The sequence below is a fragment of the Pelophylax lessonae genome (genome assembly GCF_965119305.1).
Source record: "Pelophylax lessonae genome assembly, chromosome: 1".
Lineage (NCBI taxonomy): Eukaryota > Metazoa > Chordata > Amphibia > Anura > Ranidae > Pelophylax > Pelophylax lessonae.
Genome location: NC_138768.1, coordinates 399,407,553 through 399,429,738, shown reverse-complemented (window position 1 = coordinate 399,429,738; position 22,186 = coordinate 399,407,553). Strand labels below are relative to the sequence as shown.

Here is a 22,186-nt window from a genome sequence, read left to right as displayed (position 1 = left end):
TTACACTGAAATTATTCATTCTGTTATCTTATGAGAAAAATTTTCACATTTGTCCCTTTGGATATTTTCGCACGAACTGTCATGATTGGCTCTCGAAATCGGTTTACTAACGAATAGATTACTGGATGATTGCTCCGAAGAGTGTTTTTTTCTCTACGATATTCGTACCACATGTACGGGCCTTAACACTGATACATGCAATAATCACATAGTTCATGGCCTCCAGCACCCAAGAAATGTTCTACATAATATAAAATAAATAAAAAATCCAGAAAAAATATCCATTAGTATTAAAATTCTGTTTACTCATTCTTTGGACTCCGCACTGTAGCAAGATGTAGGCCGACCGGGACATAGTAAAAACACATCATTACTTTGACGTTTAACACTGGTGTTATGGCAGCAATTAGCTGCCATATCCCCAGTATCATTTTTTATTATGGCTGGTTCTTCTTCAGCTAAAAGTGGTCCTGTGGGCGTATTTGCCCACCCTTCCCAGTTGTTCCTGCGCTTATCTGACCAATTGGTAAAGCCCGGGATTGATCTTATGAGGCCGTTTGCTGTGCAGGAAGACAAGTGAGGCCAAGATGGCCATCACTCATCTCTATGCCTCTTGGAGAACCTGAGCGACGCCATAGGTATGCGGGGTATCACCTCAATCGTTAGTGTAAGAGCAATAATTCTAGCACAAGACCTCCTCTGTAACTCTAAACTGGTAACCTGTAAAAAGTTTTAAGCGTCACTTATAGAAATTTTTAATTACCGTGACATACAAGTGTATTAGCAAACAGGAGGTGAATGTGTTTAACAGGTAGATTAACAGGTTAGTGCCTAAAGGAGGCATAGTGGGAGAGATTTTGTATGTAGATTATTCATGCAGAACTTTTGCTGTAGGATACATTATTTTAAGTGCCTCCGGCCATACTATAGTGACCAGATCTCTTCTGTCTACAACAGCACTACTGCCAGACCAAAGGCAGCCCACCAGTGCCCATCAAAGGCAGCCCACCAGTGCCCAACAAAGGCAGCCCACCAGTGCCCAACAAAGGCAGCCCACCAGTGCCCACCAAAGGCAGCCCACCAGTGCCCACCAAAGGCAGCCCACCAAAGGCAGCCCACCAAAGGCAGCCTTATCAGTGCTTGGATCACATAGCGGCAATCTCCCACTGTGCCATGGAGCTTTTGAATTTCCTGGACAGCCACTGTAACAAAGTCCCACCTCCTAGACCAGCTCCTACGATACAGGTCACACTGATCCATTTTCCCGGCAGTGGATCAGCGTTCACAGTAGCCGGTCTAGGAGGCAGAACTTTGTTACAGCGGCACCCCACCCCAGCATTTCAGACCCAAGCACTGTGTCACAGCGGGAGGAGATGCCCGCTGTGTTTGAGACACATAAGGACAGGAGGAGGGAGGGGTGGACTCTAAAACTTGAGCTTCAGCACACCTCCTCTGCCTCAGCTCGTGGCGCCTAGGCGCAGTGCACCCACCCAGGATCGGCCCTGGATGCAACGCTATTCCTTGGTTCTGCTTTTGAGCTTCCACTTCCAGTTTGCACCTGATATTTTGACAAAGATTTAGCACCATCCAACACAGGAAATTGTGAAACCTAACCAGGATACAGTTGATTAATCTTCTTGGCTATGTGTGCAGTCTGGCATGCTAGTGTGGCTAAACAGAGAATCCTCTTTCTACAACTGTGTGACTACTTGAGAAATTTTTCCTTATAGTCTGGCCTGGTGACAGAGTGTCACAGAAAAAAAAAAAAGAAGGCGGCGATGGTAACTGGGGACAGATACAGCAAAAAAAAAACAACACATTTTTATTTGAGCAGAGCAGGTAAAAGCAAGAACCTCTGATAGTGTTATTGCTTTCTGTACTTTCCCGTTCTGGTGGCTCATTTTTACTTTTTTTTTTTGTACTGGTCTCACAGGGATGAAATATGAGGGGAAATATTGCAGACTGGTTCACAGACAGAAGTAAAAACCTCAACTCATCCTCACTCTTTCCAAAACAATACAAAGAAACGGAGGTCAAACTTGGGCACTATCACGATTTCTGAGAAATACACAAAATATAAATATGTATAGAATTTAAATCCCAAGCCTTCTCGTAATAGCAAAAAGGTACAAGCAATTTTTTGATCAAAAATTATGCAACATGTCAAATGGCTATGTAAAGAAAGAAGCCCAACTTCCTAAATGGAAGAAAAGCAAACATATTTTGCACCTTCAGGCCATCTGACTGTTTTCCATAACGTGTCCACTTGTTGAGCAGTTGCTGTTTCTCCAGAGGGGTTAACAATCACAGAGAGGAGCTTGTCAAGTCTCATCAGATCATCCTCAGGCAGCTTGTGTTCTTCAGGAGCCGTCTCATTCAGTTCTTTTAGTTTACCTATATATGGATGAGAATTAACAGAAAAGATAAACAGATATCAGATGTATAATATTTCTAATAAGTATAATACTGTTAATAAATATAATGCTGCAAAAGTACAGTAGTATACTCTTCACTGGGCAATATAAATCACCATCAAAGTTAAACAGTGAGTCAAAGAGGCACACAATACAATACATTTCTTTCTGTCCATTGTCTTTTTGGAAAAGTGAAGCTTCATAACAACTATCGCTAAAACTGAAAACATTACTAACCCTCAACCAATTGCTTATTTACCTTAGTTCCAGATCCGCAGCCTCCTCCAGTGTTTAAAGCCCGTCAGATGAAAATCTACTTATGTGGCTGCAAATGCACACTCGGTCTCCACTGACTTAAAGCGGAGTTCCACCCTGGATTTTTTTTTTTTTTTTTTTTTTTTAATACCCCCGGGACAGTCAGGGCTAGTGCATTCCACAATGGCTAGCTCTGATCTGTCCCGGGTTGCACTTACCTGTTAGGACAAATACTTACCTTGCAAACGTCTTGTCCAGCGCTGCCATCTCAGATGTGGGCAGCTTGAAGCCAGCGAGATCCCCTTCGGCGTCTTCTTCCGCCTTCTTTGGTCCCACGATGCTCTGCGCCGGCCCCGACGTCACTTCCGGGTCGCGCGCGTCATCCCTCTACTGTTTAGAAGGGGATGACGCGCGCGACCCGGAACTGACGTCGGGGCCGGTGCAGGCGCAATGATTCCTGGGAGCTATGACGTTCAGCTCCCAGGAATCATTGCAGAGCCAGGAAGTGACGACGGGCCGCGGAAGGAGGAAGAAGGAAGTAAGGTAAGTATTTTTTCTTCGCTACGAGGTAAGTAAAAAAAAAAAAAATATGCGATTATCCATTTCTTTTTCAGGTGACCCGGAGCGAGAAGATGGAGGTAAGTATAAAAATAGGGTGGAACTCCACTTTAAAGTGATATTATAAGCTCTATTTTATTTTTTTAAAAATCACAAACATGTTGTTATACTTACCTGCTTTGTGCAGTAGTGTTGCACAAAGCAGCTCCTATCCTCCTCTTCTCGGGTCCCCCACCAGCGCTCTTGGCCTTTCCTTCCTGCTGAGTACCAGCAGCTTGCAATGGGGGACACTCAAGAAGGCCCAATCCTGAGCCGCTGCTCTGTGTGCCCATCCACACACAGATCCGCAGCTCAGCTACCCCCCTCTCTCTCCTCATTAGCTCACCGGCTGTGATTGACAGCCAGTGGCTCCCACTGCTGTCTTGGCCAATGAGGAGGGAGAGTACCTGGAGAACTGAGGCTCTCGTGCACATTGCTGGGGGAAATAAAAAAAAAAAAAAAATAGGACTCCGGTAAGTATTAGGGGGCTGCTGCACACAAAAGGTTTTTTATCTTCATGTGTAGAATGCATGAAGAAAAAGAAAACCTTGAGCCTTTACAACCACTTTAAATAGGGCTGGATAGCAAAGATCTTCAATCCTCCTTAGTCCGTGTTCCCACTGTCATTTAAAGCCGGAGTTTGAGGTGCTTTAATAAAATTCTCCTCAAGCTCCTATGCAATTGATAATATTGACAGCGCACAGTGCTAAATGATAATATCGACAGCGCACAGTGCTGGTCACATTATCAAAGCATGAAGCGATAGCGTTGCATCGCTTCAAAATTGAAACTTCATGTTGAGTTTGAAGGCGTTGAAGCGTTTTAATGCCTTCCATTCAAGTCTATGGTAACGTGCCGCAAATGCAACGGCATGCGTTTGCAGCACATTAACATTACAGTAATAATATGAGTTTGTGGTGCGGTTTAATGCACTAAAAACGTGCACAGGACATTTGGGGGAGCGTTTTTAATGCTCGTTAAACGTGAGACAAACGTTTGTTGAGAATCAGCATTTTGAGTCAAGTGTGAACAAGCCCTTTGGATATGCTTATCTTACAATGTGGGGGGGGGGGGGGAGATTTAGCAATAATTATATATAAAGTACACCGGTCCTTTAAAACAATGGATAAAAAATGTACACGATTGGTTCCACACAAACTGCTTTTAGAAAAGCCTATTGATATTTGAGTACTGAGATGAAGTAATGGCATTTGCAAGGCTGGCTAGTAGAAATCTTTTTTGGAACATTAGGCAAATTCCTATTCTCTGAAAGCAATCTTTTAGGGTTGCTTTCTGTGAGCTATAGATATACCCCACGGAAATTATGCAAACTAAGAAACAAAAAAAAAAAGAAGTCACCCAATGTACATCAACTGAGGTACTTCGTGAATATTCCAAACACTGGCAGTACTAATGAAAATGGCAGAGTTAAACAATTACCATATAATATTTGCAGCCAATTGGCTAAATATGCAACCTCACAAAAACTTTAGCTGAATCTGTAACTGAACACTCACCCAAAATCTGCCCTGGGTTTGCTTGGTCAAAGGTGACAGGCTCTCTCTTTGGAAAGTAGGTATTTGGAATTTGGGCAGCAGCTGATCTATATGCATTCCTCCCTGCAAGAAATTACACAGAACAACATTTTATAACAACCACCTGTGAGACATTGTACATACAAGGGGTATTAGACTGTAACCAAAGTAATCGAGTCATGATTAAATCTTGTGCGATAAATCATAAAATAAGGTGTACACAAAACATTTCATCATAGATCACAAAATTGCACACTTAAGTCTTGTGGCAGAGGGCAAAGGGAATAAAGGACTTCCACAGACTTGAAAAGGAAGAAGAATTCACCCATTTGCAAGTTTGTTGGGCGATTTGTGTTCTATAAAACACATTTTTAACAAATTACATAGCACAGATGTAATTCAGCTGTGCATTGTAGTGTTTTGCGTTGGAAACCTGTGTACATTGAGAGTTCATTCAAAATGATATGCATGCACCTATGCACCGCAAAAGTATGAATTCAGTCTAAAAATCTTATTTGTAGCAACAGTTTTATGCATGTTTGGTGAGAATAGTTACCTGTAAATGGATCTGCTGCAGCTGAGGGGACCGAATTTGATGAGAAGCCAGGCACATAACGGCTACCACCTGTAAGGCACAAATTTCAGGCTATTACTGACTTGCTAACATTCTTGTAAAAAAAGCTCCAGGATAGCAATTTCATTGAAAGCTATATTCACCCATGAATTAACCAGTCAGATACAGTATGTCACAAGCAAATAAAAAAAAAAATATATACATAGAAAAAAAAAAAAAGATAAAGTAGTGAAAAGGATAGAGTTAATTTACTTATTTTCTTTAAACTAAAACAGGCAATAGTTCCTTCGTAGGGTTGCCTTTAATCCAGGACACATATGGATTACACAGGTTCTGAGGCGGATATAATGCACATAAGGCACTGAGTTTAATTACCACCTTAATCAGCCTCAGAACCTGTGTAATTAATGTGTGTCCTGGCTGGTTTAAATGGATGAGGGGACAACCCTACTCCTTCTGGTTTTCAAATTTCTCTAGTAGGTGGATGTTTTGTAATAAAAGCATAATCACACTTTTAGACATAGTGTACTGATCCTTTTTGTCCCCCTACTGCAGATGCATACTTGCCACCATCCTGTACTCAGAAGACAGAAGTCAGTCCCATAGAAAAGAAGATTGGACCAGCATGATGTATACACTGGTGAGGGCTGCAGGTCAAGTTAACTATGAACGCGTGATTATTGTTACTAGCCAGCTGCTAGCAATAATCGGATGTAAAATCCGACAGGTTGGTTGTACCCAAGATGATCGATCGATCAAGCTTGGATACATTCAGCCTGCTCATACATGGTTCAAATCTTGGCCGGTGCAGCAGAATTCAAACAGTCTATGGCTGGCTTAAAAGTAAAACTAGGAAGTCTTATTTGCTTCATATAGAGAAACATTATACACCACTACTCAAGCTGCAGACTACAGTTCATAATATTTTTTTTCTTTACAAGTCTAGCTAGTCTTAGGCAGGCCATAAACGGTTTGAATCTTGGCTGGTTCAGCAGGAACCAGCCGAGATTGGAACCATGTATGAGAATGCTGAATATACCAAATTGATCAACTTGGTTACAACCAGCCTGCTGATTTCTACCTGTGACTATTGCTAGCAGCTGCTATAGCCACTAGCAATAATCACTGTCTTCTTCCGGGGACGGCTTCCCCCGCCTTCTGCCGTGAGAAGACAATGGCTCGGCAGGAGGGATTCCCGCATCAACACTGTCTGTGTTGATGGGGGAATCAAGTGAGTTTTCCTGATAAGCAACACAGCTAAAAAGTACCAATAAGCACCATTATTCTGTCTAAGCTGTAGTGTGTCAGAGGTTCATTGTTCAAATTCAGCTTTTAGTAGAAGAGCATGTTTATCCCAAAATATAGTGTAACTGATTGCCAGTGGTCAATAATGCCTAGATGCTCTTTTTTTTTTTTTTTTTTTTTAAGGACATATTAAAAAGTTTGTACATTTAGTAAACTACAAAAAAAAAAAAAAAAAACACCTTTTACTGTTATTATATGCTGACAAACGTGCAAAAAAAAAAAAAAAAAAAAAACCAGAAGTCTTCACCCTGCATGTGATTGCTATGTTTTAAAGGGACAATAAATTACATAATCAGGAACCATTCTGACTGGATCTTGATTGTCAGTGGTGACCCCAGCAATTGGAACTAGGAGCTATCATTCATGCATCATTGGCTACTGGCTCTCAAACAAAGGATGTTTAATAATGCATCCCTGTCAGGGGATATCTGCTGGGGAATGTTAAAGTGGTTTAAAAGGCACAAGGTATTTTACTCCATGCATTCTATGCATGAAGGTAAAAAAGCTTCTGTGTGCAGCAGTCCGCCCAAATGCTTTCCTGAGCCCCCTCTCGATTCAACGATGTCCACGAGAGCCTTGCCTCTCTGGGTTGAGCCTTGACTCGTACTCCTGATTGGCTCACTGGTTGCTGCCAAAAGCCAATCAAGAGACAGAGGGGGCAGGCCAAGTCGCAGCTCTGTGTGCTTATGGACACACAGAGCCGCGGGTTGGGAGCACACCTGCATGGGTGCCCGGAAGAGCAAGCTGCTTGCTGTGGGGGCACCTGGCAGGAGGGAGGAGCCAGGAGCGCCGGCGGGGGAACCCGAGAAGAGGAGGAGCCAAACTGCTCTATGCAAAACCATTGCACAGAGCAGGTAGGTATAACATGTTATTTAAAAAAAAAAATACAAGGCTTTAATAAACAGATTATGGGTTGGAAAGGAGTTAAAGCATTTTATTTACCTGTAAATGGATCAGCAGCAGAAGCAGAAGCAGATGAACTTCCAGGGATGTAGCGACCACCACCTATAAAAGAGTGCATATTGGCTTTATAGATGAATACATTTCGCAGAATGGAGGACATCCGATCAGGTCTACTAAATATCTATTCCTCTATTTTGAAAAAAAAAAAAAGGTCTGTCATTTGACAACTCTTGCACAGAATGATGAAAAGGACTAAATATGCCTTATGCTCAACAGGGTAACATTTTATTAAGGATAATAATAAATGACATCAAATTTTACTTGTAGTATCAAGGTGGGGTTAAGACAACTTACACAGAGGAGACAGCAATTCACTTTCACTAAAAAGCTGAAGAGCTCATATTAATACTCATGAGGATTCACAGAACACTTGAGTGCCTAAACAATGTCTCCAGCCACATTTACCTGTAAAGGGATCAGAGAATCCAGCAGGTGTAGCAGATATGGTCTGTCCCCCAGTGTTATCAATGATGAATTTGGCAACTTGATCTAAAAACATTGGGTTCAGGTCATTTTTTTGCAGGAAATTGTGTGCCACAAGCCATGGATCTTCAGTAATGTTGTATGGCAGCTTGTGTGAAGGCCCACTCTCATTTACATCAATTGTGAAAACATAATCATACTCCTGAGAAAACAAAAACACTGTTCAGACATTCTACCTATACAAAATGACTGCTTTATGCAATACAAGAACATAGAATTAGGTCATTACAGAAGACCTGGAAAAGCAAGAGAATCTGTCAGATGTGATCATAGAAGCACTTGGAATGGTGCCTAAATAGCTGAGTGAAATCACTGGTGAGGAAGCCTTAGGGCTCTTTCACACACTCCGTCCGCTGGACGGAGTCCGTTTTTCTCAGCGGGGGATCGAGCCGCCGATCCCCCGCTGAGCAGCAGGAGGACAGCTGTGTCTCCGCGCTGTGTGCGGAGACACAGCTGACAGTTCCCCATGCATCTCTATGGGGGAAATCGGATGTTAACGGACCGTCAGTCCGTTCTCACCCGATCCCATCCGATCCGCTGGAAGGATGGAAAATAGGGTTTCCATCCGTCCAGATTTGACGAATCGGATCGGGTCGGATGTCAGCGGACATGTCTCCGCTGACATCCGATGCCCCATAGGAATGCATGGGAGGACCGTTCAGATCCGCCAAAAAAAACGGACAGGCGGATCTGAACGGTCCGCCTGTGTGAAAGGGGCCTTAGAGTGGTTGTAAAGGCAGAAGGTTTTTTTTTTTTTTTTATCTTAAAGTAGATGTAAACCCTCATATATGCCCAGTGAAGTGAACAGCCTCAGATTATACACCGTTATGAAACAAATCTCCCTACATAAGTTTTACATGCATATCTGCTGTGTTCAGCTTTATATATTCCTTAGAAAGTTCACATATAGTGTTAGAAAGGTTTTCTTCCTGTTCAGCACTATGAATGTTGTGCTGGTATACACTGTGTGAAAGCTGATTGGAGGAAAGGCACCCCCCCCCCCCCTCCACATAGGCAGAGGAAGAAAGGAATGTGCTCTGAATAGACCAGCTCTCTGCTAATCTATTTCCCCACCGGACACAAAATTCAGCCTGGTTCTATCTAAGTTGAGAGAACTTGTCAAAAGTTTTCATGCGGATAACAGAAAAATGGAGCGCTACAGGACTTTGGAGAAAAATAAGAAAATACTGTAGATATATGTGCCTAGGTCAAATTTCATGAATCAGGTTTACATCCACTTTAATGCATTAAGATGAAAAACCTTCTGTACGCAGCAGCCCCCCTAATACTTACCTTAGCCCTGTCTCGATCCAGCGATGTTGTACGAGAGCCTCGGCCATCCGGGACTCTCTCTCTTGATTGGCTGAGACACAGCAGGGGTGTCATTGGCTCCTGCTGCTGTCAAAGTCAGTTAGCCAATCAGGAGAGAGAGGGGCGTGGCCAAATCATGGCTCTATGTCTAAATGGACACACAGCTGCGGCTCGGATGCCCCCATAGCAAGCTGCATGCTGTGGGGGCACTCCACAGGAGGGAGGGGCCAGGAGCGCAAGCCAGGGACTCGAGAAGAGGAGGATCTGGGCTACTCTATGCAAAACCAACTGTACAGAGCAGGTAAGTAACATGTTTATTTTTAAAGAAAAACAAACAAGACTTTAGGATCACTTTAAACGGGCTTTACGGTATACTGGCTGCATAGTAAACTGCAGGGCCGGACTGACAACTCAGGGAGCCCTCAGGCACTAGGGGACCATGGGGCCCCCAGATTTAAAGATGGCAGCCGCACTGCAGCCTTCTTTCTGATGCAACATTAATGCGGCAGGGCTGAGTGGAAGGGCACCTAACTTGGCAACATGCAGAGTGGCAGGAGACTTAAAGCTGGTGACCCAGAAAAGGTACCAGGAGCCTCTCAAGGGCAGGGCCACCTTAACAGCATCATGGGCCCCTGGGCAAAGAAATTCACTGGGGCCCCTACCAGGGAGAATGTGACCTGCGGCACACAGTGGGTGTTCCTAAATAATGCCACATATTGGTTGAGGATTTTTAGTCCAATTGCAAATGCAAGTCAAATTTTTTAAAAATGTATATTTTATTTAAATGTTTTTAAAATAATTTTAATAATATTTTTCACAATGCTGTTGGGTGGCTTCGGTGGGATATCGGGCATCTAAACAGACTTACTTTTGAGACAGAAAGAAACTGGGGAATGTGTCCTGAGTCCCTTTCTCTATGCACCCTCAGCTGCACTGCAGATGAATGAATAGGAGACAGAGGCCCATATCCATTCATGAACTGAAGCATAGTAAACAGTTACTTTACTCAGTTATGAATGAATATAGCGAGTGATCAGTACTGATCACTTATTGTGTTCACTCAGAAAAGGAAGGGGCTGGTAAATTACATATTTTCTCGCCTCTATCCTGCTCTTCATCTTGAAGATCCCCTTGCATGCCCGCAACTGCTGCTGGTGGGAGAGGAAAAGATTGAAGGCAGCAGCACTATGGGGGGTGGCGGTCCAGGGGGGTGAGAGAAATCCAGATCAGCAGAAGCACAGCAATTCTATTAATTGTTAATGTCACCCCATGCGTTTAGAAACATGCGAACCATACTGGACTTTTCATGTTGCTTGTGTGTAGAGCAGCCCATTGAAATAAATGGGCTTCCCTACATATGATGCATGAAAAGCACGCCCCTGCTTGGTCGCACCTGTAGAATTTACACCCGATGAGATCGGACAAATTATCGTTTTTTTTTTTTTTTTTTTGCATGCTAGTCTCATAACGAAAATAAAGATTACTAAACTTATGAAAATTCTCGTATGGCAGTACACAACTTGGGAGGCGATTTAATGTATTGTTTTGTATAGTAATGTATTCTTTGGTTTCCGAGCATGCATGGTCTTGCTCATCTGATTTTCTTTGTTGTACGAAAACTGTACCGATTAAACGTAAATCATATGGTCTGGTATTTCGGGTTTGTCCCTTCAGATTCTTGAAAGCTGTGTACCAACATTCAAATTATTGTACGATTGCTTCTAAAGCGGTATTTTTTTGTCAAATTTTCTCCTCGTGTGTACTAGTACATAATAAAAAAAACAAAAACAAAATCCTCAATAAACATAAAACAGTTCTCTAAATAATCATAAAATTGTGGCACCATGCAAATACCCCTGCTCTTATATTTCTATTAAGGAATGTTATTTTGTATAATGTGTTTAGGTGGCGAGTTTACACTTTTCATTATACGGAGTTTGGATAATGGCGACTGAGCGGGTCACACAAAGCTAGCGTGCAGGAGGCCACCAAGTGGGGAGACAGAAGATTTGGAACTTAATACATACATAAACCGCCCAGCGGTGTATGTATTTAGAAGCAATGACATGGCTACTGACAAACCCTGGGACTGAGCTGTAGTGGGACACCCTTCCTAGAGACTAGAGAGTGCGACTTTCCAGGCTCATGGGGCCCTCTACTGATCCCAGGCCCTCGAGCAGTGCCCAAGTTGCGCAAATGGTCAGTCCGCCCATGGTAAGCTGTATGTTGACAAGTTCTCTGTAAATATTAAAAAGAAAAAAAAATACTCGCGCTATAGTGAAATGAAAGTGAAAAAGGAATTATTAGAAGCAGCTGTGCACCAAGCGTAAATCACTTGTAAACATGGAAGAAATACATTAAAAAAAAAAAAAAAAAACAGCGCTAGCATTATATAGACATACACATTATATATATATATATATATATATATATATATATATATATATACACACACACACACACACACACACACACACACCATACAAAGAGTCCAAAAAACGGATGTAATCAATATAAAGTGCTGTTGTGCTTCAATCTTCTTACAAGTGCTGCACATAAATTCATTCCATGATGTTACACACACACCCTTTTTTGTGTCCCTCCTTACCAGAAACAATGGACCCCCAGCTTTTCAGTCTGGGAGTCAAACAGGCTTGATTTAAATAAGACTGATGGGTCACAAGGAACAGATCAACAACTCTGGGTAGCCTCCAATATGTTTCAATAGTCGTCAAGTGCAGAACAAAGAGAAGGAGCCAATAGTGAAGTACCTTTCAGGTTGCAGTTTAATAGCGCAATAAAAGCATACTTACAAAATGGTAGTAGTAAAACAGCATGTAAACAGCAATATGCTTCAGCGAACGCCGTAATCACCCTGCGTTGCCGAGGAACGCATGGTGGTTACAGGGTTCACAGAAGCATATTGCTGTTTACATGCCGTTTTACTACTACCATTTTGTAAGTATGCTTTTATTGCGCTATTAAACTGCAACCTGAAAGGTACTTCACTATTGGCTCCTTCTCTTTGTTCTGCACTTGACGATTATTGGAACATCTTGGAGGCTACTGGGGTGGGGAGTTCTAGATCCATTCCTTGTGACCCACCAGTTATTTAGACCAAGCCCGTTTGACTCCCAGACTAAAAAGCTGGGGGCGGGGTCCATTGTTTCAGGTAAGGAGGGACACAAAAGGGGTGTGTGTGTGTGTGTTGTGTGTCACATCACGGAATGAATTTATGTGGAGACTTCAGCACTTTTAAGAAGATTGGAGCACAAGACACTTTATATTGATTACATAAGTTTATTTTGATTTTTTGCATATATATGTCTATATGATACTAGCAATGTTTTTTATATATTTCTTTCAAGTTCTCTAAAAAGTTCTCTGTAAAAATATTTTATGCAAAACAAAGTAGGTTCATACTTTTCCTTCAAACAGGACTTTCCCAGAAGTTTGCTGAGTAGCTCCTGAAGAACCAACTACATCTCCAATCTTGATCCAGCGTCCCTCACTAACACTCCATTGATACGCCTCCACTTTACCATTTTCATTTACTAAACGGGTCTGCCCTTCTTTAGTACCTATAAAAAAAAAAAAAAACAGACAAAATGATTACTGTAACCTTTGGTAAAATAGAGATGGTTTCAGAAGAACTAAATACACCTGAATGTAGGAGTCTCTTGTCATTAAAATTAAAAACCCTATCATGCTTAACAAAAGTCAAAACATACAGCAACAATAAACCCCAATAATTCAACTTTTAATAAAATGTGAATATTTTGACAAACTCCATTGAAAGGAAACCATAGTCTTTTTATATTTTTATTAGGTAATGTACTATGCAATATTATATATTACATACACACACACATACATGTATCTCACAAAAGTGAGTACACCCCTCACATTTTTGTAAATATTTTATTATATCTTTTCATGTGACAACACTGAAGAAATGACACTTTGCTACAATGTAAAGTAGCGAGTGTACAGCTTGTATAACAGTGTAAATTTGCTGTTCCCTCAAAATAACAACACACAGCCATTAATGTCTAAACAGCTGGCAACAAAAGTGAGTACGCCCCTAAGTGATAATGTTCAAATTGGGCCCAATTAGCCATTTTTCCTCCCCGGCGTCATGTGACTCATTAGTATTACAAGGTCTCAGGTGTGAATGGGGAACAGGTGTGTTAAATTTGGTGTTATCCCTCTTACTCACACCTGTCACCTGAAGTTCAACATGACACTTCATGGCAAAGAACTTACCGAGGATCTGAAAAAAAGAACTGTTGCTCTACATAAAAATGGCCTAGGCAATAAGAAGATGGCCAAGACCCTGAAACTGAGCTGCAACAGGGTGGCCAAGACCATACAGCGGTTTACCAGGACAGGTTCTAGTCAGAACTGGCCTCGCTATGGTCGACCAAAGAGGTTAAGTGCACATGCTCACCGTCATTTTCAGAAGTTGCCTTTGGGAAATAGATGTATGAGTGCTGCCAGCATTGCTGCAGAGGTTAAAGGGGTGGGGGGGGGGGGTCAGCCTGTCAGTGCTCAGACTTTACGCCACACACACTGCATCAAATTGGTCTGCATGGCTGTTATCCCAGAAGGAAGCTTCTTCTAAAGATGATGCACAAGAAAGTCCGCAAACAGTTTACTGAAGACAAGCAGACTAAGGACATGGGTTACTAGAACCATGTGTCCTGTGGTCTGATGAGACCAAGATAAACTTATTTGGTTCAGATGGTGTCAAGTGTGTGTGGCGGCAACCAGGTGAGGAGTACATAGACAAGTGTGTCTTGCCTACAGTCAAGCATGGTGGTTGGAGTGCAAAAATGTAAACAGCGCGAAAATTGGTGTGGCCAACCTCGTGGGATGGTCAGTGCAACAAAGATTGAAATGAATATTCAAAATATTATGTATATATAAATTAACCTCCAATTGCGATTACAACCCAGTGAAATAAATAATTGGAATAAATATATATATAAATAAATACAATAGAATAGTGCTGAATTGATAATCCAAAATGGTGTTGCAATAAATTAAAATAAAATAAACAATAGTCCCAATATGTGTTCAGCAGGTAGCCAGGTGGCTTACGCCCGTAGCAACGTCACTTCCGGTAGCGGTGGAACGCATGCCAGAGCCAAGCCCTGCTGCGCACCGTCATCCAAAGAGGATCTACCACCTTGTAAACCCATCGCTTGTCTTTTCCATACGAAATGTGAGTTTTATACTTTGTTTTGCAAAATAATAAACGTATTTGTAGCAGGATAAACAACATTGAGGTCGGGATCAGTAGTTCGATATCAGTTTTTGCAGATGACACAAAAATGGGCAGGGCAATAACTTCACAACATGAAGCAGATATCCTGCAGAATGACCTGGACAAAATAACAGAGTGGGCAACGACATGGCAAATGAGGTTTAACGTGGAGAAGTGTAAGGTTTTGCACTTGGGGACTAAAAACATAAAATCACAATACACGTTAGGAGGGGAGCCCTTGGGGGAATCAAAAATGGAGAAGGATCTGGGAGTATTGGTTGATGATAGATTAGGAAACAGCATGCAATGTCAAGCGGCAGCTTCCAAAGCCAACAGAATATTAGCATGCATAAAGAAAGGGATGCATTCCAGAGATAAGACTATAATCCTTCCACTTTATAAAACTCTGGTCCGACCGCATCTGGAGTATTCCGTCCAGTTCTGGTCGCCAGTCCTCAGGAGGGATGTGTTGGAGCTGGAGAGAGTCCAGAGAAGGGCAACTAAACTAATTAGGGGATTGGAGGACCTTGACTATGAAGAGCGTCTACAATCGCTCGATTTATTCTCCCTGGAGAAGAGACGTCTGAGGGGGGACATGATAGCAATTTATAAATATCTTAATGGGGATCCCAGCTTAGAAAAAAAGCTGTTCATTCGAAGGGATTGCATGAGGACTCGAGGGCATACAATGCGATTAGAGGAGAAGCGTTTTAACCTCAGGCAACGCGGGGGGTTCTTTACTGTTAGGGCAACAAGATTGTGGAATTCTCTACCACAAGAGGTGGTTTCTGCGGGTAGTATGGTGGCTTTCAAAAGACTCTTAGACTTACATCTCAAGGATCAGAACATTCAGGGGTATGGGAGATGATTACAGCCACACATGCCTACACAGGTTGAACTGGATGGACTATTGTCTTTATTCAACCTCACCTACTATGTAACTATGTAACTATGTAACTATGATTACGCTATCGGTATCCCTTTCTTCCCCTATATGGCCACTATCCGGTGAGAGAACCTAGGACACTCATATTGGTTACCAACTCGGTTTCAAGGATAACTGCCCGGAATATATACCGGACTCTGCCTGTGAGACCCTTGCGCCGTATGGCCTAGGGGTCCACGCCGTCCGGTAAGTGGAATCACTCTTGGGGAGAGGAGCCACTTTAGCATCGCACTACTGCAGCATGTGTTTGCTTTTCTAGCACTTGAGCACTTTATTTGGCTGTCGTTTGAAACTTTCACTGGCTACCTGCTGAACACATATTGGGACTATTGTTTATTTTATTTAATTTATTGCAACACCATTTTGGATTATCAATTCAGCACTATTCTATTGTATTTATTTATATATATTTATTCCAATTATTTATTTCACTGGGTTGTAATCACCATTGGAGGTTAATTTATATATACATAATATTTTGAATATTCATTTCAATCTTTGTTGCACTGACCATCCCACGAGGTTGGCCACACCAATTTTTGCGCAGTTTACATTTTTGCACATCATCTCCCTAAATCATTTTGATTTATGCACAGCAGCACTTTTTGGTTATTTTTTGGACATATTGTATTACCATAGTGCGGCATTAATCTTTGTACCACATGGTGGTTGGAGTGTCATGGTCTGGGGCTGCATAAGTGTTGCCGGCACTGGAAGCTACAGTTCATTGAGGGAATAATTAATGCCAACATGTACGGTGATATACTGAAACAGAGCATGATCCCCTACCTTCGGAGACTGGGCCGCAGGGCAGTGCTCCAACATAATAACGACCCCAAACACACCTCCAAGATGACCACTGCCTTGCTAAAGAAGCTGAGGGTAAAAGGTGATAGACTGGCCAAGCAGGTCTCCAGATCTAAACCCTATTGAGCATCTGTGGGGTATCCTGAAACGGAAGGTGGAGGAGCGCAAGGTCTCTAACATCCACTAGCTCCGTGATGTTGCCATGGAGGAGCTGAAGGGGACTCCAGTGGCAACCTGTGAAGCTCTGTGAACTCCTTGCTCAAGAGGGTTAAGGCAGTGCTTGAAAATAATGGTGGCCACACAAAATATTGACACTTTGGGCCCAATTTGGACGTTTTCACTTAGGGGTGTACTCACTTTTGTTGCCGGCGGTTTAGACAATAATGGCTGTGTGTTGAGTTATTTTGAGGTGACAACAAATTTACACTGTTATACAAGCTGTACACTCACTACTACACATTGTAGCAAAGTGTAATTTCTTCAGTGTTGTCACATGAAAAGATATAATAGAATATTTACAGAAATGTGAGGGGGTGTACTCACTTTTGTGAGATACAATATATATATATATATATATATATATATATATATATATATATATATATATATTAGATCAATATATACATCTAGATCAATATATACATCTAGATCAATATATACAACCTTAATACTGTCAATCTTTTACAATCCTAGGTACTGTGTACAGGTTATAAAACATATTTGTACATTGGGCAGCCATATTTGCTTATTTCAAATGTAGGCTCTACTTTTTGCTTTGCTTTGAGACACTGCTGATCTCTCTCTGAGCAAGTTTATTGTGCTCTATAATATATTCTCTCTAATACTAACTGATCTTATGTCAGCTGTTCTTAACCAGTTGCTGACCACACACTAACTTTATTGCTACAGTGCAGGCTGGCTGTGCAGAATCACGTGTGTGTGTGTGTGTGGTGTGTGTATATATATATATATATATATATATATATATATATATATATATATATATATATATATATATATATATATATATATATATATATATATATATATATATATATATATGCACACACGCACACGATTCTACCCTTCCAGGGAGGGAGGCACGCGCAATATTTGTGCTGTGATTAGTCACAGCACAAGCCGATAAGCGGGTGCTGGCCAATGGATGACCGCCAACACCTGCTGATCGGCGAGGAAGAAGACAGGACAGATCTCTGTCTACGTAAACAAGACAGAGCTTTGTTCAGTCAGCAGGGACGTGCTGATTTTTGTTTCCCTTAGTGAAAGCAGCAACTAGCACACACAAACACTGGTTAGGTATACATTTAAGCCTGTGTCATTAGTACAGTGACCGTGTATATTTTTAGCACTGATCACGGTATTCGTGTCACTGGTTCTCATAAAGTGTCAGATTGTCCACCACAATATCGCAGTCCCGCTATAAAAGTCACTGATCGCTGTTTGTAGAAGCTATAAAACTTTGGTTTACAAACCAGTCAAGATACGCTTGTTGGGATTGTAACGAAAATAGGTAGCAGAAATGAAATTATATATTTTTTTTTTTTATATTTTTATCGGATGTCCTTTATAGCAGAAAGTAAAAAAAAATGGGATTTTTGACTTACCATAAAATCCATTTCTCTGATGTTCATTGACAGACACCGCTCCTAATATTCTTAACCATTGGGTTATACTGACCCTTACAGGGGTAGGACACTAGGCAGACACAAATCTAGGCAGATAAAAATCTGGCTACGCCCATGGGTAGTCCCAGGGGTTATACTCCCTCTCTCTGCTATAGGTACTCAGTTTAGTTACAAGCAGTGTCAGGAGAATTACAACTCCACAGAGGGTTGGGTGCTGTGTCCGTCAATGAACATCAGAGAAAGAATTTTACGGTAAGTCAAAAATCCTATTTTCTCTTTCGTTCATTGACGGACACAGCTCCTAATATTCCTAACCATTGGGACGTCACAAAGCAGTGTAAAACATGAGGGGTGGGAACAGTGAAAAAGAAATCCCCAAGGTCAAACTATAGCCAACCAATTAAACAGGAGCTCAACCAAACCAACTGGAGCCCACCTTAAAAAAACAAACCCTCAAAGAGGATCAAGTCCTCTTAAACAGCAGCCTGCAAAACCTTGTGGGCTAGAGAAGCATCCGCAGATGTCAACACATCCATTTGATAGAACTTTGTGAAAGTGTGCGCCGATGACCAGGTGACTGCCTTGCAAACCTTTGTCACTGACACCCGATGACGGAAAGCTCAGGAGGCACCAAGCGCTCTAGTAGAGTGCGCCTTGACAGGGAAAGGAGGAACGAGACACCTGATGGAATAGGCCAGAATCACTGTCAGTCTAATCCATTTGGAAATGGTCGCAGAGGAAGCAGACAACTCTTTAAGAGGTCCATCCGTGAGCACAAATAGAGAGTCTGACTTCCTGAAAGACTCCGTAGCTGCTAGGTACACCCTTATTGCCCGGGCCACATCCAAGGTATGCAAGGCAATTTCCTTCGGATGTTTAGGCCTGGGACACAGGGAAGGCAACACAATGCCTTCATTCTAATGAAAATCACAACCTTTGGAAGAAACAAGGGACAGGGGCGAAGAACCACTTTATCCCTGTGAATCACCAGGTAAGGTGAACGACAGGATAACGCCGCCAGCTCCGACACCCTGTGCGCAGAGGTGATAGCATAAGCAGGGGAATCTCCCGAAGATTCTCAAAAGGGAGGCTTCTGGAGGACCAAAAAGCACCAGTGGCCATAGGTCGTTGGAAGAAGACAACCAAATCAGACGCCTGGCCCTTGATGATACTCAAGGTCAATTTCTGTTAAACCCCCGGTTGAAGGAAGGTCAAGATCCGTGCCACCGAGAAGGAGCGAGGATGAACGCCAAGAGACTCACACCACGCAATGTATGTCTTCCACGTACGATGGTAGATCTTCCTGGTAAATTTCATAGCTTTCAACAGGGTAGGAATCACCGACTCAGATAAACCCCTATCCTTCAGCACCTGGCGTTCACTAGCCAAGCCGTCAAAGCCAGCGACTGTAAAGCAGGATGGAAGATCGGTCCTTGGGACAGCAGATCCTCCCTGAGAGGAAACTTCCAAGGAACATCGGCGACCAGCCGCACCAGACTGGCGTACCAAGCCCGGCGAGGCCAGTCCAGGGCCACTAAGATGAATGGAATCCCCTCTTCCTCGATCCTGCGTAGAAGTCTTGAAAGAAGCTTGAGATGAGGGAAGGTGTAAATCAGACAATACTGACCCCACTGGGCCACCAGCGCGTCTGTGGCATCCGCCAGAGGATTCCTTAACCAAGCCACAAACCTCTGCACCTTTCCATTGAGCCGAGACACCAACAGATCCACCTCGAGGGTGCCCCACTGGAGACACAGTTGATGAAAGACCTCCGAATGAAGGGACCACTTCCCTTGGTCCAACGCTTGCCGACTGAGGTAATCTGCCGGCCAGTTTTCCATCCCAGGAATGTGTACGATGGAGAGGGCTGGAACAAACCGTTCTGCCCACCTTAGAATGCCAGCTACCTCTAGAGCCTCCAGGACACTTCTTGTGCCCCCTTGGTGATTGACATAAGCCACGGCCGTGACATTTTCCGAATGAATAAACACTGGACAACCCTGAAGACTGTCAAATGGTCCAGACACAGTCTGAGCGCTCAGAGTTCCAAGACATTGATCGTCAGTCTGTACTCTTCCAGCGTCCAGATCCCCTGAGCAGAATGCTTGCCGAGGACAGGCTGGCATCTGTGGTGACCACTGTCTTATACAAGGGGAGGAAGGATTTGCGCAGCCGAAGCACCGGAGAATTAAGCCACAATATCAGGGACTCCTTCCGTCCCCGACTCAGCCAGATCTGATTGTCCAGAGACTGCAGAGTCTTGTCCCATTGGGTCAGAATCTCCCTGTAGGGACCTCGTATGGAACTGTGCAAACAACCTTGAAAGTAAAGTAGACACCATCAGGCCCAGCACCTGCATGCAAGTCCAGAGGGATTACCATCTACTGGGCAGCAGGGGACGAATTGAAGCCTGCAATTTCTGGAGTTTGTCCAAAGGAAGGAGCACTCTGGCTAAGGCAGAGTCCAAAGTAAGGCCCCGATAAGTCCAGCTTCGTGGACAGAACCAGAGCCGACAAAATTCAAAATCCAGCCAAATTCCTGCAGAGTTTTTATTGTGATCTCCAGGTTTTCCACCAGAGAAGAAGGAAACCTCGCTCGCAGAAGGCGATATCCCAAGTAACCCAGTACCACGACCCCCATTCGCGTAACAAGGCTAGCACAGGGGCTAACACTTGTGTGAAGACTCGAGAAACAGAGGTGAGAGCAAAGGGTAATGTCACAAACTGATAATGCTCCTCTCCCACAGCAAAGCCGAGGAAATGCTGGTGACTGGCACAAATTGGATGTAAAGGTAGACTCCCTTGATGTCGATAGAGGCAAGAAAATCCCCCTGATGCAGGGATGAATGGACTCCATCCTGAACTTCTGCACCCGCACAAAGCAGTGCAGCTCCTTGAGGTCCAGGATTGGACGCACCTTGCCTTCCGTCCTGGGGACTGTAAACAGGTTTGAGTAAAAACCCTAAAAACTTTCCAAAGTCGTACCCGGGACAATCACCTTTTGAAGTAACAGGTCTTGTACCGCCCCAAACAGATCCTGTAAGCGGTCAAGGAACAGGCGCAAGTTGAAAGGAAAGAACATAGCCGGGGGACAAGAGCGAAACTCGATCTTGTAGCAGGACCGAATTACTTTGTGGACCCACTTGTCTTGCACCAGGGGCACTTTTTGCTAGCCCGTCACCCGAAAGCCACCTCCACCTGAAACACAAAGGACTCCAGGACCGCCATCAGTGCATTGATGGATGGTTGGGACCCGGAGGGGATCAGGTGGGGAGATGTACTCCAAAGCCACCATGAGTCACCAGGTGGACCCCACAAAAAGTGTAAAACACTGCAAAGGAACAACCCCCACCGCGCTGACAACACCACCCGGTCACCAGGCACAAGCACCAAGCGATCCTCAGCAGAGAGGGAGAGGACCCCACTAGACTCCCCACCCCAGCAGAAACAGGCACCTGCAGCCACCAGTATAATCTGCACTACATGCGCATGGCGATCAGGAAGTGAAATGATGAAAGGATCCAGGAGTCATCACCAGGGGATGAGGAGGAGCTCCCGCCGCCCACAGGGCTCCACTTGTCATGGCTGGCGCTATTTGCAATGGCAAACCACAGCAAAATGCCGGACTATACAAACATGGCCGCTGTGCATAAAACACACAGGCTACAACAAATTGGAGGCCCCATGAGGCTTACAGGGACCAAGGAGGAAACCCAGGCCTTAAGGACAGACCCAGGCAGGACAGGGGGCGCTGGCAGGAGCCCCCACCAGGTACAACCACCCCAGTCCGGCAGTTGATTGTAGATCTCTCACAGGAAAAATATAGGAGAAAAAGTTATCTAAAAAGAAAAAGAAATTGCCACAACCATAGATCCCAGCAAGAAACTAGGTCCTCACTTCTAACTAGGCAGTGAACAACTGAGTGCCTATAGCAGAGAGAGGGAGTATAACCCCTGGAACTGCCCATGGGCATAGCCAGACCTTTTTTTCTGCCTAGTGTCCTACTCCTGTAGAGGGCAGTATAACCCAATGGTTAAGATTATTAGGAGCTGGGTGTCAATTAACGAAAGAGAAATTGTTTT

General features: G+C 43.4%; 1 protein-coding gene across 1 annotated transcript in view; it reads right to left on the bottom strand.

Annotated features, from left to right (window-relative positions):
- Positions 1–22,186, bottom strand: part of PLAA (phospholipase A2 activating protein) — a 46,578-nt gene that overhangs the window by 1,303 nt on the left and 23,089 nt on the right. The window contains exons 8-13 of the mRNA XM_082247030.1: positions 12,861–13,018; positions 8,049–8,268; positions 7,623–7,685; positions 5,358–5,426; positions 4,784–4,885; positions 2,230–2,394 (exon numbers count right to left, since the gene is read on the bottom strand). Of these exons, the coding sequence (XP_082103156.1) occupies positions 2,230–2,394; positions 4,784–4,885; positions 5,358–5,426; positions 7,623–7,685; positions 8,049–8,268; positions 12,861–13,018 (777 nt within the window). The remainder of the gene's footprint in view (positions 1–2,229; positions 2,395–4,783; positions 4,886–5,357; positions 5,427–7,622; positions 7,686–8,048; positions 8,269–12,860; positions 13,019–22,186) is intronic.